Below are 26,514 nucleotides of genomic sequence, written 5' to 3' on the forward strand. Positions count from 1 at the left end.
TTTCTGGCTTTCACTTCAGGAGATTAGAAGCTGACCTGTTACTGGAAATGCGGGAAGCAGACCTCATTTGGCGTGGTGAAATGACACTGAGCTCAGATGCAAAAAAATATTTAGGGAAACTTTTTTTTTTCTCCCCACCCCCTCCCATTTTAAGACAATTAATACTTTGAGGTCGGGCATTTTTGTGTGTATGTGAACATGTGTTTCTCTGCGCTCCCCTGTGCGTGTTGGATTTAAGCTACTTATTAAATGACACAGCTATACCTCACCTTGGGCCTGGATCCACTTGGCCTCCAGCGATGAGAGAAGAAACAGCATGAAAGTGATATAGTAGCAGTGGTGGTGGTGGTGAGGAGGGAGGCGGGAAGGTGTGCAGTATGTTTTTCGAGGGGGGAGGATGTTAAGAATAAAAAAAAACAGTCTATGAAACTGAGAGCGTGCGGTTGAGGGTGTGTGCCGTGTGTTTTCACTATGAGTGTTTGCTTCAGTTTGCGAAATTGTGTCTCTGACTAAAAACATCACACCCGTCAATGTCATACTCAAATATGTCTTAGAATTTCTTTGCCTAAAACCCCCCCAATATGACCACAATTTAAAACTGAACACACACAACATAAGAACCTATTCGACTGATGTCCCGATGTGTCTTAAAGTGTGGTACAATATACATTTTTAGATGCGTTTTCAGAATGAGTTGGTTTCATTGATTTCATTACAATTTTTCTTTTTTTTGTTCACTTGAAAAAAACAACAGATCTTTTCCGGGTGTGTAACTTACTTGTCAGCTAATAACATTTCATTTATTGGAGTCAGTAGTATTTCTGCTCTTTGCTCACTGACTTACACCACCCCGCTCCCTCCACCATGCTCACATGTGTTCTGGCAGCGTCTCAGGGCCTGGGGATGGTGAAACCAGGGGAGGAGGAGGAGGAGAAGAAAGAAGAGGGTGGGTGGTTGTATGGGCGGGCAGCCTCCCTCAGCTCCTCTTCCCTTCCCTCTTTCGGACCTGTCAGGCAGGCAGCCAGGGAGTAATGTGGAAATGTGGCTGGCTGGCGTCGACTTGATTAAGTCTGCGCACGTGTCTCTGCAGAGAGGAGACTCCAGGCTTAATCACCCTTAGCCCTGACACTCTCCACCTCCTCCTCCACTCTTTCTTTTTCTCTCCATATCTCCTTTTCCCTCTTCTCCTCTGTTACTTCTCCTTTTTACTCCTCCCACTCTAATGCTGAAGGCAAAAAGTTTTTTCCTCCCCCTTCTCTCTCTCTTCCTCTTTCTGCTGATTTTTGTTTTTCAGAGCTTTTCCCCTGACCTCCTCTCTCTGTGTGTAACTGACTTTTCTTTTGTTTGTGAAGCCCCTCTTTCACTCTTTTTTTTTCCCTATCACACCCCCTCCCCCATTGTTTCACATATATGCCACATATCAGTTGCTATATGTATCCTGTGTTTCCCCTAGCACAGCAATGTACGCCACGCACAGTTGGACAAGCACAACTCCTGACAGCTCCAAGTTACCTCACCTCCTGCATGGAGACGATTTAATGTATGAAATATCCTCCCTCCCTGGACTGGTCTCTGGCCAGCTATAGTATACAAAAGCCCAGTCTCATGGCAATTTGTGAAATGGTCATGAAATGTAATCTATTTTTTATGCACAGGATACAAATTTTCCATTTCTGAGTGGCATCCAGCACAAGGTTAAACTTTTTTTGTCAGTTACTTGAGCACCTAGTGGTCTAGCAACAAAAAGAGTTCTGCTTCCTCCTCTAGGAAAACATCTAGATCCAGAGCAACAGTTGTAAGTCAGGACTGCTCTAAGGCTGGGGTCAGGGATTCAACTATGCTCTACCATTTGAGGCATACATACTAATATCTCTTCATCCTATTGGCAAAAGGGCATAAAATGCCCTGGTGTGACATGTAATTCAAACCAGCACCCTGTGATTTAAAAAGTTATGTTTCATCTTGGTGGATAATGCAAAAGTATTACTTTGTTTTATTAGTAGTATTTGTGTTTATTTTTTATATCCTTGCAGTATCCACGTATATGAATGATTAGATGGGGATTACACACTATAACACTGGACTGAGATACACAAGTCTTTCCTCTAGTATACTATACACCCAGTTATATTCTGACTATTATACTAAGCTCTTAGGAGGTACAGAGGGTATGGATTAATAGCGTACGGTTTAATATTAAAGCAGAAATTTGATGAACAATAGTCAAAATGACATATGAGGTCAAAAGTGATTATTGCAAGATTCTTATGTATTGAATTTGCACTGAAAGACTATGATTGCTAATGCAACAAAAGCCGCATTACTTTTGTCATTATCTTAATACAGTCCATTTTTTTTGTCCGAGATGACAGCCAGCTTAATAAAATTTTAGTTTACACTAACACTTGCACTCTTAACTTTAGGATATCCCTTCAACAGTTTTGGAATATGTGCTAGAAGCTAGTGATAGTAACTTTGCCACTTTGCTAACACAATCATCAATATAAAGGCACAACATGTATAATTCTATATTTTACTCTATACAGTTAATATTTTTTGTGGCAATATAAAGCAAATTCCAAGTCTTCTGCTTTTTCTGTAAACAGTGTTGTGAACAGATGCCAGTAAAAGTCATATATCAATAAAGGCAATGGACTAGCTAGCTTACTAGCTTTTAGCATAAGTAGTAGCTTGGTCCTTTTCTGAGCTGTAGGCTAAAGTGTATTTGTTTCACTCTTTTCTATGATTTAGGGTTTTTTTCTTTATGTTTGTTTGGGGTAAATTAATAACCTTTTAAATAAAGTCATTTTTGTTCTGACAGTTCAACAGGTGGGTTTTAAGTCAATGCCTTGAGGGTCTTTTAACAAAAACCAAGAAATTTTATTTCAGAATCCTAGTTTCATGATACACCTCCTTTCATTTTACCACTCTCTAGGTGAGTATATATAGTACTTGTGCAACATAAACTTCATATGCTTACTTTGCTCCAGTAATGACAATGGGAGTGCGAGGGAAACTTTTTAATTATACCAATTTTCTACACAGCCTTTAACTTTGAAGCGGTGAGCTGGTGTGGCATTCTATGTTAGCAAATAGAAAGCTTGAAATTATTACATTTCTAAATTTATTATTATCCAAAGTATATTTCTTTTGCCTGTTTGAGTTTTTAAACTTGGAGGTCAGTGGCAAGCTGTGAGTGACTGTTTTGTGTAGTATGGGAGGGCAAACAAGGCAGTCCTAAGCTTTCCAAAAGCAACATGCCTAGTCATCATTTTACTCACTAACTTCGAGATACACAAGGCTCTGTACATTTTGCCAATAGGAGCTTTGCCATGGTTATGTACACATCTTGGTTTAAACACACACACATGAAAAGACTGCACACGGAGATCCAGCACCTCTGTCAGTGCTGCCTGCTTCTGCATTGAGGCAGCAGGGTAAATGTAGAAGCAACAGCATATGCAGGGTCTTTGCTTGATCCGTCACATTATCCCAGCGTGATAAATGATTTTGTTAACACATCAAGTTGGCTCTTCAAAGCTCCCAATGTTCCCACCTCCACAATGTGGTTCCAGCAATCCAACCCATGCGTTGATAATTTGCCCTGAAAAAATTGGCCGGGAACAAGCGTCCAATTATGGCTTTGCACCCTGTTCCCAGCGCCTCATAACCGAGCTCTTTGAAAACAAGATGAATCCCACACTTCTTTTGCTTCTCTTGCTTATTTCAGTATTTGTGTTTTACTGTCCCCTGTGATTGCAACTTTTTCTTTCGGTTTGATGTAGATGTGACAAGCTCTGTCATTCACGGTTACCTCACACGCGTGTTAGGTAAAGAATGTTAACTGATATCAGCTGATCTCAAGTTAGTTTAGTATAATGACAAATAAATGCCTTTGAAAATTACAGCCTGTCATTTAATGCTCTGCGCTCTGAGCCAGCATTTTGGTTTTTCCTGTCTGTCAGCACGGAGCTGTATTGGAAAGTCATGTTTCATCATTTCCTTGCAGACTGCATCATGTTGTTAGGTCAGTGTTTTTTTTATATCATCATAATACTATATTATTTACACAAACAATGGATGATTCTCTACATCGGTTTCAAATTTGTGCACTAAAATTTACACCCTAAGTTTCTCAGTTCTCATGTTTAAAATAACTTTGCAAATATGAAGGATTGTTTGACATGTTGTTACTCTAAGGTATGATTTCAATGGATCACATTAGTTCTTCTGCATTATGTTTCAATTTTGGAGTTTAGTTATTCTTCTTGGCTAATGAACTGAACTCTCAGTTTACTGTGCTTTGTTTTTGGGGTTGGCAGCTGCTCCTGTTTTCAGCTTTGTCCTGAATGTTCTGGCTGTTGTTTGTTCTCACACTCAAATTAGATTTCATGTCTTTTGGAGCTCAATCTGAGGATCAGCAGATCTGGCCGCTCATTGTTGTATAACGTGGGAAAACACACAATTATCACTCAAAATGATTTCAAAACGTGCTCGAACTATATTCCCACAAACATTCGAACACATTTGATTACTTCACGTGTCTGCCGTTTACTGTATAATACTGCATAAAGTCCAAATCCTAAAAGTATGTGATGACGTTTTACTTTATTTTTACTTTACTTTACATCTTTTTACAGGATGTTAAAACAGCTGTCCAGCAGCTTTTGAATAACACTTAAAACATGTAAGGCATTGGAAGCAAAGGCATAGTTTTTAAAGGAGCTTAAAAGATCTGATACAGGCCCATAATTCTCCCTGACACACTCCCCTCTCACATCTCATTTCACCAGAGAACATTAGGGAGGTCAATTTGACCAATCATAGACCCTGTTGCACCCACTGAGCCATCTGATCATCTTTCACCTCCTCCCGGGCCCATGAACTCTTAGTGTACAGTCATCTGATCCCACTATAGCAGCGAGCAGTAGAGGTCCTGACTTGGACCTCTTTTTAATGCAACACTGTTGCTTCATTTTGCTGCATTGGTCTCTGATCACATGAAAAAAACTGATATGGATTATCATGTTTTCAGACTTTCCTTGAAGGTTTACATTAAATTACAGGGCTTCTGAATCTTTTCACAGCTGCATTATGGAGTAATTTTTGCATACCTGAGACCAGTTACTCTTATATATAAAATGCTGTGAAAACGTAATTACCCCCTTCCTGATTTCTTACTTCTTTGCATATTTGTCACACTGAAATGTTTCAGATAATTAAACACATTTTAATATTAGACGAAGATAACCTGAGTATATCCAAAATGCATTTTTAAAGTGATGTGCCTGTGTGAAAAGGTTAAATCACAAATTAACTGTGATTAACTGTATATTTTTTAAAAGATTATTTTAATTTCAGCTAACAACATGATTACTGATTACTGCCAGACCTGCTGAATCAATTAGGAACACATCATTACACGATCCAAAGATCCAAAGCTGAGAAACCAAAGTCATTGACATCTATCAGTCTGGAAAAGGTTACGAAGCCATTTCTAAATTTCTGGGACTCCAGAAAATCACAGTGAGAGGCATTATACACAAATAGAGAAAACTTGGAACAATGGTGAACCAACCCCAAGTGGCCAAAATTACTCCAAGAATGCATCAACAGCTCATCTGCAGGCTTCACTTACCTCAGTTAAGGTCAGAATTCATGATTCAACAATAACAAAGAGACTGGGCAAAAACAGCTTCCATGGGAGAGCTCTGCTGAAAAAGAACAAAAAGAACACAAAGGCTCGTCTCACAGTTTCCAAAATATGATGATCCCTTAAGACTTTTGGGTAAAATATTCTGTCAACTGACAAGACAAAAGTAGAATTTTTGGAAGGTTTGCATCTATTTCTTTCATTTCATAGAAAGAACATTATCCCAACAGTCAAACATGTTGATGGTTGTGTGATGATGTTTTGGGGTTGCTTTGCTGCCGCAGGACTTTAACAACTTGTTTTATTTGATGGAACCATGAATTCTGCTCTCTATCAGAAAATCCCGAAGGAGAAAAGTTGTCCTGAAACTTCAGCTCACTCGGGTTGTGTACCCGGACAATGATTCAAAACATACCAGCAAATCCACCTCTGAATGACTCAAAGACACAAAATGATTATTTTGGAGTAGTCTAGTCAATGTCCAGACTTAGATCAGATTAAACAGCCCATTAATGCTCAAAATTCTCCAATGTGATTGAATTAAAACAGTCCTAAAAAGTAAAGTGGGCCAAAATTCCTTCACAATGGTATGAAAGACTCATTGCCAGTTCTCACAAATGTTTAATTTCAGGGTGGCACAACCAGTTTTCACTCAGGGTAAGGTATGTTTTGATGACTATTGTACCTTCATAAAAGCAATAATCATTTTAAAACTGTGTTTTATTTACCCTGGCTATTTTTGTCTAATATGAAAGTTTGTTTTGATGATCTGAAAGATTTCAGTTTCAAATATGCAAAAACTAAAAATTAGGAAGGGGGCAAACACTAACACACATATACGCACGTGTGCTAAATACCTCACCTCGGAGGTGTCCAGGAGGCATCATAGTCAGATGCCCAAACCAGCTCGACAGGCTCTTTTCGATATGGGGGAACAGCAGCACAACTCAAAGTCTCTCTTGAATGACTGAGCTCCATACCTAAGGGTGAGCCCACGTAAAATGAATAATTTATGCATAGAGAAGGATTCGCTTTTTTGTTTGATTTTTACTTTGACAAAACCATAATCAATACCACTCAATCGACACCATTTCTATCTAAGCCTTTAAAGTTGAATCCCTCTCGGTCCACTATCAAATGGTGGAAATCGTAATAAATGGATGCAAGGGTGGATGATTTAATATTTATACTGTATGAACAACAACAGCAGATCACTAATGAAAACAGTACTTCTAGATTTAGTGCAGACTAAGTGTGTCAGTGATACAACCTCATTGAGGCTTTCTCAGCTTTCCTGTCTGTCTGCCTGACTGACTCTCTGTCTGCTTTTGTGTGTTTGGACTGCTGCTATAATTACTGTCCAGGCAGGGGTGGACCTGGAGACAGAGGCAGTGTGCTAATTGAATGTTGGAGCAAGAACGGAAGCTATTAAAACAAGCCTGCCAAGACGTTCTCAGCCTCATCTGCTACCATAAATCCATACCGACCATTACGACTGCTGCTACCACTTCCTCCACCGCTCTATCTCTTTTTGTCTCTGTCATTCCCTCCAATAATGTTCCTTCTTCTCTTTCAGTACTCCCAGTCTTTGGATAAGGTATTTTATTAACCAAGTAGGCTCGTGTGTCTCATGTGTTTTTATTAGCTTGTCTCTTGTTTTGTATCACTGCACAGCTAAATGAAGACCAGAGGTAGACTAAGGATATAGATGGATCTGCTAATAAGCCAACCTTTTCCCACTATTTTCTGTTTCTATGTTTTGAAAGAAGCCTTGCCTCACAACTGTATTTCTCTTCTGAAATCCTCCCTTCCCCTCTCCCATCCCAACAAAAGTGCTGTTGCAATGATTTAAAGATAATAAAGTTCTAGTTTTCCTTTATTTTCAGCATTTAAACTATGGGGAATATGAGAAGACAAATGGCCTCTGCAAGGTTTGACGAGCAGGCCCCTTAAGCTTCGGGATTGCAGTCTCTCTGCAGACTCTCTTTCCATGTCTTTTTGCTAAATAATCAAAATGAATCTCTGTGTGTCTCTCCATGTTTGTAGTTTGTGCACGAGAAACACAAACAAGATGTACCATGAGGAAAGTAAAATCTGTTCAGACTGAAGCTGCCTTCTGTTGGACCAGCATTTGGGTTTGGCAGCATTTTAATTTAGAAAATAAATAAAAATACTGTACACTGTGTCTGAACAAACTGGGCTTACAAATGCAATTTGGTTTTTACTTCTTAATGGGTTTTTTGTTTTTCTGTGTTTTTCGACTGAGTGCTTAGTCTTACTTGATTAGTCACTAGTTCTTTGACTTTATGTTTTTCTCTCAAGGTAAACAGATCTAAAATAATTGACAGTGACATCCACTGACTGGATGGCTTCCCATAGTTGAAATCAGGAACAAAAAGCCTAACCACTGTAGAAAGGCCTAATTAAACAGCGGTCTTTAATGTCACCCCTTCCACCCCTCCACTGTAGCCCCAGCCACACATGAATGAAAGAATAATTCCCTTTTGAAAGCAAGCTCTGTTTTATAATCTATAACCAATGGAAGGCCCTTGGCTAAGAAGGTCCTCAGGTCACACTCCATCTCTTCCTTTCTCTTTTCTCTCTTTTCTCCCATCTCTGTTTTCCCCCGTCTTCGTCTTCTCTGTCTCCCTGCTGCTTCCATGGTCTGGGTAAGCAAGGCAGGGCTGTGACAGTCACCTCTTCGAGACCTTGCTCCCTCAAGAGCGAGGTAGGGCTAACTGTCCTTGAATACATTCACACACAACCTCCCATGAATGACCATGTGTTGGCATGACCAACCACTGGGCTCATGTGCTTGGATTACTGGACTGCTATGAATGAGAAACAGCCAATTTAATCCAAAGATGGTGGCTGAAGTGGGGAGGTGGGGGTGGGTTTAAGTGCTTAGGGGCCTTACTACCTGGGGTTATTCGAGAAAAAAAAAATCAAGGGTCCATGCACCCCTCACCTCACTACTGCCCACCATCCAAAAACCTCCCCACCCAGGCAAGAGGACCCCCCTGACTGGCAGCAGTAAATAGATTCTTTCTCTGACATCCTTAATCCTCCTAAATAGCAACAAATCCTATTAGGCCATGAATTATAAATCCTCTTCTTCCACTAAACTCAATCACCCATCCATCTTCATGTATGTATGCACATACATTACCCATACATACACATTTTCTCGGGAATGTTGGTCTAAACAGGGCAGGCTGTGAATGTGATGGACGTCCACATGACATGTTAGTGTGCCTATATATTTGCTGTTTGTTAAATACTGGTACATGTAGATGTGTGTGGGGGCACTAGTGAGGCTTACTTCTCCTCCCACCTGTCATTTTGGGCTGAGTCAGTTACCCAAGCTTAAACACAGATATAAACAGCAGGCGTAGATTAGTCTCATATACACCAGAGTCAGGAACTTACCAATGCTTGTGAGAGTGTATGCTTTTATACATTATCCTAATTTACCTGATTGTGTCAGTGCACTCAGTGCTTATTTTTATTTTTATTGCTCTAAAAGACAAGAGCATAACGGTGAAATGCAAGTCGCGTCAAGCACAGAAACAACTACATTACACTGCTAACAAAATTTAGGCTATTTTTAAGCATCTGCACTGACGGCAACCTGCATTTCGACCTCTACATCTTCTATAGTAGACTCACTTTGGCTGTAGCTGTTGTTTCTTTGGGCTGTTGTTTTTTCCTTTTAAAGCACATACCTTTTTTCAACTTTGGTTTATTGTTTTTGGCTTTGTGTCATTAGGATAGTGTGTGGAAGATTTATACTGTTAACTGATATTTATGAGACAGTGCAGTCAAGGTCATCTTACAGAGTAACAAGATAGTAATGTATTGAATAGTGTAAAGAATTATTTTATTTGAGTAATTAAATAATGTACTGCATTACTTTTAAGACGAGTAACGAGTAATGTAATGTGTTTTTAAAATAACCACTGCATATAAACTACACATAAGGATTTTACTCTATAAAGGAAACCCGTAGCCTGTACATGCACCACTACAGAATATCCATTTTCATATGTGTTTCTATTACACTACTGGGACCTTGTTCAGGGACGTTTTTGCACTCACAGATCCACAGTTACCAGCATCATATTTACCACTAATGTTTGGTCAAAGTTTTGTCAGGTAATGAGTCCGGTGGATCCTTCACCACCAATGAAGCAGAAAGGCCAGCAGGTTGGCAGAAATCTGTTCCTGTAAACGCTTGCGTAATCTCATGGCCAGCACCAAGTTCCTAGAGATAATGCAAAAGCAGCTATTTAGACCAGAACAAGGTCTGACAGAAAATAGGGGATCATTAACTACAAAACGATGCAGTTCTCTAATTAGACTCTCTTTGAAGAATAGTTACCACCACATCCCTCTCTTTAGGCTACACCTCAGGCTGGAACATTAACCCCAAAACCCTGAATAATGCTGGTCTCATCTTTGAGGTTGCTATTCCCAGAGTCGTTCTTACTTCTGAGTTTGTTGATGACAGGAACTGGGAAAACGAGTCAACCAAGTTTTAAATGTCATGTTTAACCAACTTAAATTGCATTCTTAAAATGTCTGCGTACATGATTTTGTCTATATTCTTTCAGAGTAAATCGTAATTTTTTGTGGCTTATGTACTCGAGTAAAATTCAAATCTCCCACGGGTTTAGTTAAAATTGGTTTGGCTTTTCCAACAGAAACCTCGTCACCCAAATTGTTTTAATCATTTGGCATTTAGAACTACACGGACAAGAGTTCAGTGGTCATTACACGACTTGTTAAAAGTGTGCTCTTCTCCAATCTTCTCTCTGCATGGTGGGAAAAGAGCTGCGACCGTCTCTTTTCTCTGCAAATAATGACAGGTTGTGAGATTCTGCATCATTAACGTTAAACGTGGGTGGAGCTTTTCCGTGTGTGCTGGGACGTCAGCTGCCTCTCGAGACGAGTAATTTTCCTTGGTGGGATTCTTTCACACGCTTCGGGAGAGGAGACTTTAAGGCTTTGATATTCAGAGAAATTCTGTGGCAGTGAATGTGAAAGAGCAAATTACTGAATTTATTTGTAATTTTTTTTGCTTTATACATTACTCCATATCTATATACGGAAACATGAAAACAGTAATTTGATTGTGTGTTTGCGAGGTGACGGTGAAGACAGATTGTAAAGTATCTCTGGCGTCTCCCCCTTGTTTTTTCTGTCTCCGAGGCCACACACATCAAACAGGGCTCGCTCGTTCTGTTCTCTCTTTGTCATCAGCTCTTAATGGGTGCTGGTCTTTGATGTGGTTGGGTTGCTGCTATTGTCTCTGGCATGTCGTGATCAGTGTCTATTGATCTGGGAAGAGTGGACATGAAAACAAGTGGAGCAGGCCCATGGGGAGAAGGGAACCTATTGTAGCAGAAAGCAGATTTAAGTGGTTGCATCTGACACTATGGCACGTATGGCAGATTTTCAGGTTCACATTCTGACTGAGTCGAGTTTAAATTAAAGATTAAATTAACTGCAGCCAGACTGAAGAATAAGCAAAAACATGAAGCAAGTCAGAATAATGGAGGAAGTCGTAAAGTGAGTCAAACAGAGACTCAGAGTGTGGAAAATGAGTTTGCAGCTATAAAGAAAGTAACCAAGGTTAACTTAGCCTTCATACTTATTTGGTTGCCTGGTAACAGAAAGAGAAAAGAAAGAACCTGGTTGTGATGAATCAAAGGTTGGGTGACAGTGGAGAACAGGCAGAGGCAGAACTGGTTTAATAGTGGGTTCCAGTTGAACTTGGGAAGTTGGATTTCATACTTGGACAGAATGGCAGATTTTGCCCCGACCCCATAATCTGTTTTTCACCATTACCTGTGAGCTCTAGAGTTCAGTCATACACAAAGCTGTCCAGTGTGCATCTGCGGTAATGTAAGTATGTGCAAAACGATTTGCAGTGAGTTTCAGTGAACAGATACTGCTAACAATGGCTACCCTGGTTTGTTTGTACTGCTCAACTCCGTGTAACATCATTCCCAGCTCCAACTTCCAAGATAAATGGAAAACAGCATATGTCCTATTCCCCTTTTTTTTGTATGCCATGGAAATACTTGGGAAAATTTACCCGAAACCTTAGATTGTGGTTACACATATTAGGCATTTTTAGAAGTCATTGAAGAATTCTGTATTTTAGAGAAAACATGGTAGCATTGCTTAAATTAGAGTTGCAATCCTCCTCATTTTAAACACTCGGGTGAATGGCATGCCATCACTTAGATCAAACATTTTTGAAAGAATGTAATCATCTTATCCTTCCAAGATATGATAAAAAAAATGCCTGCTTTTGAGGAGAACTGAAGAAGAGCACATCTCTTTGATGGACCAAAGCGCCAGTTATATAAAGCTTATCTCACAGAGACAGATGCAGACACACAGAGAAACATGCACACACACACAGGCCAGCAGACTTGCTGGGCCCTGCCTGTAGTGTAGCACATGCGTGTCTAGGGTTGCTTTCTCCTGACTGACTCCAAGGTTATTGCTGCACACCATGGAAGCACAGGATATTTGATGGTCCCCTGCCAAAGACAGAGCTGGGGTCATGGGGCATAGGAGGGTAGGTTGCCATTGACAACTCAGAGGTCTCCAAAGTGACCATTTGAAACTGGGGAAGAGAGAAAACTTATTAAGAGAGAAGGGTCAATGGGAAGCCATGGGGCTAAATCTTTCACCAGTTTTGAAGTGAGGGTCAGGGCTAGTTCATAACTGCAGCAACGATGGCTCACCTATGACTTCTACAGTGGACCTGAAGAATAGCGAGTCTGTTGAGAAGAACTAGAAACCAGGATTTAATCCTCACAATTAAAATACACACAACCAAGCACGAGTGAATCATACAGTGCAGGACAATGGAAAGAATATTGAAGTCGTCGGGGGTAAAATCTGAGCTCTGCTGGCTCAAGAGAAGTTCCCAGGATAAACTGTGTCAAATCTTCTGCACAGATACACACAAACATGGGAAACAAGAAGAGAGAAGATGTTGTAGTAACACTTTATTATATAGCCTGCAACTGAGGGCGTAGTTACCCTGTAATTTTCAATATGTTTTACTTAAAATTAAAATATAACTATATTTACCTAGAGATATTTAAAAGTTGATACGCTAGGGGTGTGTGGAGGAAACAAAGAAATTATTCTATTGTAAGTAAATGTAAGTAGTATTGTAAATAATTTTAAGTACTGCATAATTTTGCTGACAAACGATATTTTCTCATCTTATATCATAAATACTTTTTTGGTCATGGGCTATATTAAGGAGTTACTTTTTACATATTTATTTCTTTTATGGTGTTTGTTAATATTCATTATATTGGGGTGCATGATGGATTTTCTAATATTCAGTTGTACTGTACTTAAAATTACTTAGAGTATTATATGTGTCTCATTTTCCTTAAAATACCAAGAAGTTAGGCAAGTACAGAGTAATTATGACATAAGATGGAGAAATGTTGTTTGTTTTTACCAGGTAATTCTTAAACTTAGTTACAGTATAATTATTTCTTTGTTTTCTATACATTACAGACTTTTTGAGTATTGATATGTAAATATAATTACATAATTGCATTTCAAATAAAATGTATTGAAATATATTATGAAGACTTGCACAAGACACCTGTACACAGTTTGATAGAGAAGGATTTTTAAGATTTAAGATTTTAATGGCAGTGTCAGCTAGTAAAGTAAAAGTAAGAGAGGAAAGGAGGAAAACCAATCCAAGGTGCCATGTTATTTCATAGTGGATGACTACTTGTCACTATTAGCGGAGCTGAAAAATTAGACGACAAATGGCTTAAAAGATTTTAAAAAATAAATCATCATCGGATCTGGACAGGAAAGAAGACGCGTGCTTAAAGTAACATTAGAAGTCTGTCAAGTCAATGCTGCAACACCCAGATGGACTTAAGATAAATATTACACCACGCTATAATTTAAAAAAGAAAACTGAATGTTGCAAAAGTCTCTGATTATCAATACTGACTCAAACTGTAATGAGTTGTTAAGTTTTAGGAAGTTTTGACTTAATTTATATGTTTTATTGCTGCTCTGGGTCCTGTTTTTCCACCCAGTCCTCAAAGTGCAACAGAGAAGTAAAGGCAGGGTGTCTTCTTTGGAGCTTGTAACCCTGGAAGAAATCTGAGTACTGTAACACTTTGGGCTCCTACATACCACTGTAGTCCTGCAGGTCAGGGTTGGTGGAGCCTGCATTTTATAAAAAGGAAATCTGGCTTCTTTATCTGTATTACAACTTCCTTATTACAATTTCTTTCAAATGTTACGCTAACTAATGTTACCAGCAGGTCATCATAACTAGAATACAATGGTAGACAACTGAAGATGACTTTTAGGTGCTGCCATCGTTAAAAACAAGATACCAGTATTGTGTGGTGAGCGGTTAGGCAGACCACGCTTTTCTAGAGAATCATTCTACATGTTTTAGTGAGTAACCAAAACAGAAAGGGCGGGAAAGAAAAGACTACATGACGATATTACGAGATCCTGTCCGTAGGAGGTCTACATTTCCCACTTACCTCTCAAAAGCACAAGAGGAGCAAGCAGAGAAATGTGGGATTTGCATTCTTACATTTTCTGTGTGCCAAATGTTTAATGGAGTGCAGAGTGGGTTGGTGTTGGACAAAAGAAAAAAAACAAAACACCCATCCGTGTTGTTCTTTTATCACACTTACCCCCTGAACATGTGTGTGCATTTGTGTCAAATGCAGGAAACAGGAGGAGGGCAAGGAGGGAGCAGGGTACAGTTGTTCAACGATCAAAACCACACATGTTTTTTGTTTCCTACGTGTGTTTTCTTTCCCAATTATGCTTGAACCCTCCAATTCACACAGAAACGAGGGGAGAAAAAAAAACACATCCTTCTCTTCTTTGACGAAGGAGAGCAGCAAAGGGGTGGGTGCTAGACTTTTTTTTTTCCTAAAATAGGGACTCATGCTCTTTATGTTTGGTATTGTTTGCATGCATTTCCTCCTATAGCTTGGGCAGGCCCTGCATGGAGGGCAGGAAGAAAGACGATGTTCCTGTTTTATGGTCCCATGTCAACGCATTGTCTGTTAAGTCCCTTTGTTGTCCCTTTGCCTAATTAAGACCTCAGAGCGACTTGTTGACTCCACAAAGACCCCCGTGTTTAGGGAGACGAGGGTGGAGGCTGTGTGATTCTGTGTGTCAAGGGTGTGTGTGCGCTTGTATGTGCGGGTCTGTCTGCCTTGACTGGGAAGTAGCTTGAGCGAACTCTTCAAAACAATACACAAAACCCATATATTGGCTTTGACTTAATCCACACTCTTTGCAGACGCTGGGCGTATGCACATGGCCCAAAGGCTTATCAGCACATACCAACAGATGGCTGAAAGGTCACCTTTGTCTGAGACATGTCCTACATGAAACAGAAAACCGATATTAAAATTGACACAAAAAAACAGGGATCAAATAATACCCTCCTCACCCAGACTTTGCACTCCATTACTGTTTGTTTTTGCTAAACAAATGTTGCATTGAAAAGAATAATAGGTCATGCATTGTTTATTTAATTCTGTGTGGGATTTACGTCTGTAATTGGACATCAAAAGCCATATAATGATTCTTTTCTGTTTATTTTGGGGGTGTGGGAAAACATCAGTACAGAATACAATATTGCAGTAATATGTATGGTGACATTGTATAGATCCAGAGAGACCAATAAGAGATATTTTTTAAATAAATTAAACTCTTTGAACAAGGGTCTCGTCTCATATACCACCATGCTGAAATAGCGAACAAACTTACATTAAATTGGCTTTTTCGAACGATCATCGAGCACTGGATACACTTAGCTTGACCAACCTGCCTCCTAATTCAGGGCAAGCTAATGGCTCGGTTTTATGAGGAAAAACAGGACAATAACCTGCTTGTACCTACCAAAAAAAACCCTATTCCTTCCCTTTCTACAACCAATTGCAACTTGTGGTAACTAAGTGTTTGCCCAGAGTCTGAGCTATTCAGTTTAAGGTTATTTGCACAGACAGGCAACCTGTCTGAAAACAGTTGCAGTCTGACTTGGACTGACTGCAATCACTCCCAGAGAGATTGTTGAAGGTTGGCAAATAATTGCTGTCTAATTTATAAATGCAGACAAATTGCCAACATGTTGCCATCAGTCTGAAATAATCTGTGGGAATGAGTACAGCTTAGGGCCAATGAGCTGGCTGTCAGCTGGTTGGTTCTGGTTGAATTTCTGTCTATAGAGACAGCAACCGATAAGTTTTGACAATTTAATCACAGTTAATTGCTGTATTGTCAGAAATAATTAGTATAAAATTGCCAGCTTGACCCTGTTTAACTGCAGACTGATTGCAGGCTGCCTGTCTCTGTCTATTGGAAACATTTATAGCAGGTGTTAGTATTTAGGTATGCTTGACAATCGCATTTTCCATCAAGCAATAGGTGAAGCAAAGAATGTAAGTGATATATTGATACTAACATTTCTCCTGGAAGCCCCCTAAATGCCCTTGAAAATGTTAATACCTTTTTATTATTATTATACCCCATGCCTTTTTCTAATTCGCATGATAGTTTGACATGACTATTAAACTGCTGCGGTCTTAAGATTATGGAGATCGCAGCCTTGACAAAGGTTGAGACACCTTGTCCCTAGGTTATTACACTTGATTTTACTTTGCAGCATGTTAATGTGCTTCCAGTATGTGTTTGCAAGATTTTCTGAAATGCAGTAACATCCAAACCCATTGGGCACCAATGCACAGCAGAGCACAGCACAGAGCGCCTGCTTGAAAAAACAAAAATACATGCCATATAGTCACTATGGTATGCAAGTAAAAGCTGTTGTGTGTTGTGTGCATCAAGTGGTTTTGGTTTCAGTGTTTCATAACAGCATTTTTGTGTGTGTACATGTGTGTGTGTGTCTGTGTGTTGACACAGATGTGCTTCTTTGAACTCAGAAACGTGTGTTTTGGGACTCCTCTTAAGGCAAACTGAATTGGTTTTCTTCTCTCATTTTCGCAGTGGGTTGTGGATTTACCGTTTTGAGTGAAAAGGCAAGCACCGATACAGAGTACGGGTTAATCTGTGTTGTTACACTTGTCTGTATCAATGCATATCTGTCAATGTACGTTTGTTTTTCCTGTTTAGACCCACATGTGTTTTGCAGTTGGGTGGCATACGCATTGTTCATCGAACCTGAAAAGCAGCAAGGGTCAATTAGCGCTGAGCACGTAGACTTTTTTGTCTCTCTCTTTTCTTTTCTTTTTTTTGTCCCTTCTTTTCAGGGCAGTTAGTCAAGAACAAACCACTTGACCTTTTACAACAAGCTAAAATGTGAAGTGTTTTTCTTTTGTGGCCTAAATTAGTCTCCTTTATTTCTGTCACAGGTTGTCCCATGCCCAGAGATCTGCGGTAAAAGTCCTCCGCAGAATGCAGTACTTTGTGGCCAGGAAGAAATTTCAGGTACGTAAAGGGAAATCCAGAGAGAAACACTGCAGAGTTAAAGAGAGCGAGGGAGGGCTGACAGATGAAGAGAAAGACAGATTGAGAGTGCGAGAGGGAGTAAGAGAAGTGTGTAGTAGTATGTGTGGCTACACAGGAAAGGGGGGGGGCTTAAGGGTATATATCAGCTGTGGTGCTGGTGTGTGTGCTTGTGTGTGTACACATGAATATTTGTGTGCATGCCTGAAACTTGCACCTGCATGCCTTCTTTGTGCTCACAGTCCAGGCACAGTATCATGGGAAATCTGGTAACCTGTCTCTGGGGCTACAGTAGGAATTCACTTACTGTGCTGCGCATGCAAAAGTCGCTCACAGTGCTCACGAAAGCGCCCACTTGTATCCACGCTGCATGTTTTTCAGAACGTTTCTTCGATTCTTCCTGTTTCCAAGTGTTCTATAAGTTTTCGGTTCGGGCCTGTGTGGTGTCAGCTGCAGAGGGCTATACACTGTGCAGTAAAGAGTTCACTGAGTTCTTTCTGATGCTCCTTGTGTCAACGTCACACTACACAAAGCTATGAAAGGGCTTTAACACGATTGCTTTCTACTTGACCATGCACTTGTCAGGACACACACACACACACGCACGCACGCACGCACGCACGCACGCACGCACGCACGCACGCACGCACGCACGCACGCACGCACGCACGCACGCACGCACGCACGCACGCACACACTGGGTTAACAATGAACCCTTTGCACCCAAGGGGGTTGGGGATGTTTTGGGGACCAAGCAACAGAGACTGTTGTTGACAATGGCCTTTGTGTCCCACCGTGTGTGTGTGTCTGTGTTTGTTTTTGTGTGTGTGCATGCTGGAATCAACAGCAAGCTCGGAAGCCCTATGATGTGCGAGACGTGATCGAACAGTATTCCCAGGGTCACCTCAACATGATGGTCCGCATCAAGGAGCTGCAGAGAAGGTGGTGCCTTTGACTTTGTTTTATGCTGTTTGTTGTTCTTTCCATAAGCTTTATTAAGCATAAAGCCATTAGGATGTCTCTATGTATCCAATGCCTCAATCACTGATATGCCTTTACTTGTAAAACCATATTGTTCCTTGTTATTTGTCTGTTAACAAAGAAACACAGTCCCAGATCTGTCAATTTCTCCAGAATTGGACAAAAAAAACATGTAGATTTTCTGCACCAAACTTCAGATTCACACCCTTGTTACTCTGAAGAAGTTTACATTTCTGGTGGAATCATTACATTTGTCTCATTTTCTGCAAGTAAAATGCAATGTTCTTAATCTGATGGGCGTTTCTATGTAGCTATGTTGCTGCCCTATTGGCCAGGTCTCACTTAAAATCATTAATCTTTATGGGAGTAACCTGGTTAAAAAAATAAATAATAAAAATAGATACTTAAGTACCGAGTCCTCATTGGGCCATTTTTCATTTGGTAAATTCTGGCTATATTTACGCTAATAACGTTTTCATGCTCTGCATCAATTCTTAAAGACTCAGTTTTAGGGGGTCATAAAACACTGGGGTTGTGCAGCCAAAACAGTGTGCTCATTGCAACTGCGAGCACTTTCTATAACATTTATAGACATTTATCCTATTCTCTGCAGTCTTCATCGGACAGACAGGAGCCTCACTGGTCCCATATTTGTTCTGCCTTGTTATACTTTATAACAAGAGCAGAGTCATTATTTTGAGTTGCAGTGAAATACAGTTCTCGTGAAAGTTAAACCTTTTGTCCTCTCCGTGCAATTTTCTCTGCTTCACTTAAGAAGATGTTCTTTCTTTGACACACACACACACACACACACGGCTCTCAGCCGTTATAGGTCAGTGAGAGGTGATGTATTGTGTCTGATTCATGCAAGTGCATCGCCTGGAACTCGTAACACCTCCTGCAGTAATTCACGGACCCGTGGCAATGCACTGTTACGTTTTTAAGTCATTATAAAGCAACACTAAATCATGAAAGTGCTGTTAGGCTGACAGTTTTTTTTTTTATTACCCCATAAAATCTAAAAGAAAAAAAAAGACACTATTAGACACTATCCCAAACACACCAAAATACTGCAAAGACCACTAGTCTGCCAACATAAACGAATAATAAACACATAAAGACGTGTGATTAAGGTGAGGAAAAGATGCAAATGGCTTACACTGAACACTGTATTCAAATGCTTTCCTTCTGCCTCAGTGAATTCGTAAATGCCAGTCGACATAAGAAGTGAAACTGTGAGTTTCAGTGTTTATTTTCAAAGCTTCACATCTCAATAAGAGGACAGCATCCATTTGTCCAACCCCTTTAAGGCTTGCATGTGTGCGCTCTCTGAAAGCAGTGATGTATAAATACAGTTGAAGCGGATGACATTTGTTTAATTTTATTGGCACTATAAAGTGTTTATCCAGCCGAACCTCTTCTGTGTCTGCTTTGTGTTTTTGCCTTTCGCTGTCTAATTCCTTCTCTCTTTCCTTGTCAGGCTGGATGGCACTCTGGGAAAGCCGGGCATGTTTCTTCCAGGTAAATACGCAACAAACGCCAGTGGTCTCCAACTGATAGACAGCCGTCACTCTTCGCTCCATCCCTGTGTTTATAACCATCTCATCAGTTGTGCCAGATGAAATATGCGAGAAAGAGAGCTCCCTGATGCTTGTGTGTGTATATTTCTCAGTTTGGGTGTGGGCAAGATTGCATGTACGTCCGAATGTTTGCCAGTATGGGAATTTAAGCACCCTGCTCGTGGCGGTATTCTGGTGAGCGCATATTAGCGCGCTTGTGTGAGTTGTTGTCACAGGAATTACACAAACACATTTCTTTAATTAATTGTCCAATGTTAAATTAAGTGCCCCAAGCAGCAGCTCCCACAGCTTCCATGCCAGCTAAAAATAACAGCGGCGCGATGGAAACTTCACTGCGCCACTAATTGGATGGGGCGAAACAAAACAAGAATAGCTCTCTTTTCCGACAGGAAGTCGTTTAGCGTGGATGTGATGTAAGGCAGGCTGAAAAAATATGAGGCAAATTAACACTGAATGGGGTCCTTAATAAGTTTTAATTACTAGAACTTCGTTAGTTTTTCTTGTAAGGATCATACTTTTAATGGTTTGATTTAGTCTAAACACTCCTGAAACTGTTGGGTATTTGCTCACATACGTCTTTATTACAAGCTTTAACTGTGCGCACGACTGAATGAAACTTTAAGCTGTCACTGCCAAGTGTGAAGCACTGAACAGTGGCCTATCAGGCCTTTTACTGGAAGTTATATCACCTTTGCAATATGTAGTGGACTATCCGATCGTATTATATATTATTTTATATATATTCCCTTCTTTTATCTTTTTTTCTTTTTAGGAAAAGGAGAAGATAAAGAATACCCAACTATTGGGGCTCGTCTCATCAGGCTGGAAGATAAGGTAGGCACAATCGAGCTTGTGTGTTTTGTCTGACAGTAAGAGTGGTAAACTGATTAGATTATCTATCTCGTTCATAAGCAGAACGATGTGTGAGTCTGCCAGCATGTGTCTCTGTATCAGATGAATGAGTGCACTGCAGTCGTCTTCCTTTTTTTTTAAAATAGCTCTATTGTGGCTGGCTTCAGTCAGTCTGTGCCAAACATGCACCTCCTCTCTTGAACCCACCTTATCAATATCAGTGCTGTGTTTACACTGCACTTGTGTGTCTGTTCATGCTGTATTTTTAGTTGACCTTACTGGGTAGCTTTTAGGATTTTCCACACCGCCCATTCTTTTCATTTTTTTCCTGTAGTGCTGTGTAGATTGGCTTGTGACAGCTCTTGGATGTTTATGTTTCCATGAAGAATATAAAAAAATTGGAAACATAAAGGAGCTGCGGAGAGGCATAGGCCAAAAAGCAACAGCTGTGTTACAAAGCTCATGTGCGACTAGGCGTGCTCTCCTTTAAACATAGTGGAATGAGCACAACATCGTGAAGCCAGCGCGATGCCAGCCGAGGTAGACGTTTCCCCTTTGTGAGTTGTATCAGCTGGATTGCGACGGCGTGCTTCTGATTAATGATGTCTTTTAAGTCGTGTTGTATGAAATGTGTGGCTTTGTGGTCACATGTTGTTTGAGCGGTTGAATACTTGGATTTGAACGTAGGTTTGTGGGTTTTTCGGGGTGTTTTTTTCTTTCCATGGGACCGGTGTACAATTGAAGACTAACCTTATACTCAAGTCGTTCTCACATGAAAACAACTCCTACACAATAGAACAATGCATTCTGCTGCCACTTATTTTCTATTCAGCTCAGCCAGCTAAGGATTTCCCGCACTTGCCTTTGGTATTTACCTTACCATCTCTGTGCAGTCATCAGCACCGCCGCTCTCTAATGTTTGCAAGCGCTAGCTGTTCTCAGAGCCCCTTTTTTGCAGAGAGAAGTGTAATGATCGTGAACGAATTTGCCCTCCAAGCCTGCAGACCTCCCTCAGAGATTGAGTTACACCCCATTTGCTTCAGGCTACATGTTGTGATCGCAATCTCCTGATTAGAAACACAAACCCGTGTTGAGAAGTGCCTCACCTACCTATGACATACTTTTTCTCTCTTACCCTTCTTTTTTCTGTGGGGCTCAGCATTGACAAAAAAGGTAAAAAAAAAAAAAAAAAAAGGGGGAACTGAGAAGGACATAATTGGGAAACAAATCAGTGGAAGCCTACGGATGCAGGCTACTTTTCCTCCAAAACAATGTGGAACCAATCAATGTTCCTGTAATCAGAGCTGCATTTGTATGAACTGGTACACAAAAGTAGCAAGAGAAATTCATTATTTCCCGAACTGCCAGTCCTTCATAATTACTGTTTTCTTTGAATATGCACCCGCTCCCCATCCTTTCTAACTTGTGTGTTCAGGCACCTGTTATAAATGAAAAAGGTGGCTTCTTTTTCCTTTCTTTGAAACAGCAGGTGAATGAACCTGGTGACCTTTGGTACATTCACTGTGAGGCCTGCATCACGGGTATGGTACTTTATAGATATCTTTGTTCACAGATAAACTTGATACAGTAAACACAGTATTTTGCAAAAGTCTCAAGTGTTATCACTCATTTCTTTATATTTTATTTCTACTTAACTAACCAGACTTTCTTTTATTTATTTTGGACTTGAGCAATAGTTCTCCAGGACTTCTGAAGGACTTTTTTTTCTTTAGACACTGGCTGCTTTTTTCAACCATTTTTAAAGAAATGTCTTTATTTAGTTTGTTGAACCATGCAACACTGACCTATGAATCATCATCAAACATAAAAAGGCACATCTCAAGGCACGAACCAATGTAGTGTCTAAACATAAAAGACAATTATGCAAAGAAACAATTTAACTTCTGTGCTAGACACTTTGTTATTAACAGCCTGTCGGGAAAAAAAACACTATTTCCACTCCTGTAGTTTAATCTACAGAGATCGAAACTTTAGCAACACATTTAGTATAAAAACAACTTTATTACTTTCAGCCTGTGACCCTTCATCAGGATCATCAAGAACTCTGTAGAAAGAAAAATTCTAGTAGGAAAACTTGAAAACAGCCAACCATTGTGCATCAAGTATATCAGTTCACTCGGTTAGTTGAATCTATAAAAAGTGCCAAAAGCCAGTCTGATTGGCAACAACGTTTTTTTTCAGCATGACTGCCAAATCACTTGAAGCATACCTGGGAATGGGAAAACAAACATTAAAATGACTGAATGGTGTAATCCTGGTTATCACTAAGAACAAAATGTCTTTTGTGCTCTATCTAAAAGTAAATATAATTTTTTCCCCTTTTTCTCCCATTACATGTTTAATCTTGAGTATTATAGCTATACTGTAATGCTCACTACACACTGACCATGCCATTACTGGTGTAGGCTGGACATGAAAGTGACAAGAGATTTTCTACCTTTGTATTTGTCACGTCTGATAGCCGTTGTTCACTTGTCAGTTGCACATTGTTTGCCATACAGTCTCCCCCGCTATCACTTCTGTTTATGTTGCATGACTTCCTACATTTCATAATACTGTGTGAAGTCCAACTTGCATCATCTCCTGTATGTTGCTCATAATGGTAAGCCACAAGCAAAGTGAAACCTTTCTGAAACCTTGAACGGGATCTCTTCAAACAGCTCGAAGAAATTACTCACCAACCCTAATGTTGCCGTGTTCCCATGCCTTTTCTGAATTCATTCATTCATTTTCAAATTCCCACTTTCTCCTCTCCCCTGTAAAACACCGCACATATACCTCTCTGACAGCTCTTTATGCTGCAGCTGAGTAAGTAAGATGGAACAATTTTCCCGTCTAAGTATTGTCAGCATATCACTTGTAGATGAATTTATCTTCAGCGGGGTGAAGAGTGCTCTGGCATTGTGTGTCCTGTACAGGGTTAGACAGTGATTTATCACACACAAACAAAGACACGTATACGTCTCTGCGCTTACACTCGCACACACGAGCAAAGAGTTGATTAATCACCAAAGTGTCTAACCCCGCACTCTCAAGATTGAATTCTCCAGAAGTGACTTGGAAACGAAGATGGATGAGTCACCATGACAGCGTGTTATCTCTCTGTCAGGCACACTCGATGAAAAATACCCAATTGACAAGCTCAAACAGTGGCCAGTGTCTTTAAGCTTCAGCGTGTCCTTTCAGAGGGGAGCTCGCTGCATGTGTTTTGGATGATGCCACAGTTTTATAGCAGGACTGTTTTTTCCCCCCTTACAGACAAAAAGGACAGGGAGGTTACAACAGTATGCTTTTATAGACTGTGTAAAAGCCAGCCTGTGCAACGAGCTCCTGCTTTTTAGTTCAGATCCAGTGTAACAATATGGTGAAGTATGTTGTTCCCCGACAGCAGCTCGGCAACTAAAACTAACGTGTAATCCTTACATTATTAAATTATTACATTATAAGCCTAGAGCAGCCTTTAGTAAAGTAATATGAAATTTGTTTTTGTGAAATTCATGAAATTTTTTTGCATGATTTAAAAAAACTAAAAATACTAGCGCCCGCTCTACCTCCACACAAAACGTTTTAAATGTCAAATCCCCGACATAATCATTCGTCATTCAAACCCAATTAAAGATTTTGTGAAATACAAAGAAAATTCCATCACTGGATCACTACCGACTAATGTTTAATATAATTTTTTTGAAGTACTAATTTTCAGTTTTTAACGTAATTTATTTTCCAAATAGTCACATTCTGCATGTGTTGAAAATCTGTGCTGCATTAACAGTTTACATATTTAGACATGAACTTACACAGAAATTAAGGGAAAAGAGTGAAATAATTTCCCTTTTTTCATTTAACATTTAGTGCTGCCTAATTTAGCAATGAAAGTGTCAGTTGTGTTTGAAAATGTGTATGTAAAACCGTCATCGGCGTCTAGGAAAGAACCCCCTAATGTGCCCTCCAGACATGAACAGCCACGTGTCTGCTCAACACATCATTCATTATTTGCGTTGCTCTAAGTAAACTACATAGACCATAGATCACACTTGCGGTTAACCTTCCTCGGCTATATTAGGGCAAATATGCTGTGCCGTGTATGTCACGCTTATATCATGTGCATTAGTATCAGGCGTACACAGAAGAATTCATGCTCTGACCTTAATAGCGTCTCAATTAGGTAAGTATGTTGTAAATTACAGCAAAGCCAAATACTGGGAATACTTGAGGGCCGAGACTGAGTGTTGTGTTTGTTAGGAGTCCATCTGTAAGGCATTTAGGGCCCCACGTCTCTAAAAGCATAGCTCTGAGGGGGGCAGGAGTTTGTGTGTGCGTGTGTTTAGACTGGTCAGACCCAGAGAGTTTGCAGGGCTTTAGAGACAAGGGTCTGGTACTGTAAACATGCAGGCACATATATACGTATTTGAACATTAAGGCAAATACAAGTGAATATCCAGGCGCACATAAATATACAAATGCACACACACACACAGAGAAAGATTCACCAAGCTGTTCATCCCCGCTCAGATCTCAAAAGCTTCATTATATGTTGAGCCGGTGCAGGATGTGCCTGAGATGAAATGGCTAGAGGGGGGAGAAAAACAGAATTTCATGCCTTAAATCAAATAATGATTTACATTGCGCGCATCAATAAACCCATTGTATCCAATCAAGTTTCTCTCTGTTTTGTGTGTGGGCTGTAACAATTTGAGCCCACATCAATATGAAGTCGTTACTGTAATTCCCTCCGGACTGTCTTTGTGTTGTGGATTTTTCTCTGCAAAAACCTTACTTTTAAAGTCACAACACAACTAATGCATAGAAATCAAAGACGCTAATAGAAAGAAATATTTATTTACAGATAAAATGAGCATAATGAGCTGCCTGTATCAGTGGAAAGGGGGCCGGGGGGGGGGGGGGGGGGGGGGGGGAGTGGATTGGCAAACCTCAATCCTTGTGCGACACTTCTGATTTGTGATTACTGCAATAAAGCGACTTAATGATGCCGAAACATCATTTGTGAGTTTCACCACTGGTATGAAAAAAATGGCTGTTTAATCTGTCGTGGATTTTGAGTTATGTCTCTTAAATTCATACCTCGTCTTATCTTTGGGGAATACAATTAAATACTAAGAGTGATTAAAGTGCTCCATGCATCCTCCTTTTCCTCTCCCTGGGTCATTGGTGTCACTCCGTTTGCTTGTCTTGTCTGCTTTTACCTTACGAGTCCCCCCCCACTCTCGTTCTGTTTTGCTTGGTGTTTCGTCCCCTTTGCTCTTGTTTCTATTACCTGTTTTTCTCCAAGAGCACCCTGTCTGTTGTTGTCCCGTGTTTTGATATATGTGTGTGTTTGGTTGCTCTGCACTCAGTGGGGGTCGGACTGACCGGACCAGTCCAAACAAAGAGAGGAAACTTGGCAAAGGAAGCACGTGCAACACACACATGCACACACACGCACACAGTTATGTGTCCATTGACTCACATTCATTTCCTGCAGACTCACTCCAGACTTTATCATAACAACTACTTGCCTAACCTTTTACTGTAACCTTAACCCAGACCTAACCTTTAAATATGTATTTGCGTTAACGTTGAATGATTTATGTTATGGAGGCTCGCTTTTTTTCCGCACAACATGATGTCCCCATAATGTCACCGTGTAAACATGTTTATGTCCCCATGAGCGCATGAGCTGTACCCAGACCACACACTCAAACATTACAAATCCTGGAGCTCGCGGCTTCGGTGTAGTTGCTGCAGTGTTGCTGCCCGGTGCCACAGACAAGCACATGCAGAATCCTCATGCATGTCTGGACTTGTCTTGGCGATAGTTGCAGAACACAACATCCTGGCAGCTCCTGCTGTATTCCTTTAAATCTAGATGCTTGAATTGTCTTTTGTACAGATGTCATCAAAGTGACTGCTCACACCTGT

At 40.3% G+C, this 26,514-nt stretch overlaps 1 protein-coding gene across 1 annotated transcript in view; it reads left to right on the top strand.

Annotated features, from left to right (window-relative positions):
* Positions 1 to 26,514, top strand: part of kcnq1.2 (potassium voltage-gated channel, KQT-like subfamily, member 1.2) — a 164,149-nt gene that overhangs the window by 83,815 nt on the left and 53,820 nt on the right. Inside the window, exons 15-18 of the mRNA XM_006782491.3 lie at positions 17,068 to 17,143; positions 18,009 to 18,103; positions 19,623 to 19,663; positions 20,495 to 20,556. Coding sequence (XP_006782554.2) covers positions 17,068 to 17,143; positions 18,009 to 18,103; positions 19,623 to 19,663; positions 20,495 to 20,556 — 274 coding nt within the window. The remainder of the gene's footprint in view (positions 1 to 17,067; positions 17,144 to 18,008; positions 18,104 to 19,622; positions 19,664 to 20,494; positions 20,557 to 26,514) is intronic.

The sequence above is a fragment of the Neolamprologus brichardi genome, chromosome 7, assembly GCF_056152115.1.
Source record: "Neolamprologus brichardi isolate AB-2024 chromosome 7, ASM5615211v1, whole genome shotgun sequence".
Classification (NCBI taxonomy): domain Eukaryota; kingdom Metazoa; phylum Chordata; class Actinopteri; order Cichliformes; family Cichlidae; genus Neolamprologus; species Neolamprologus brichardi.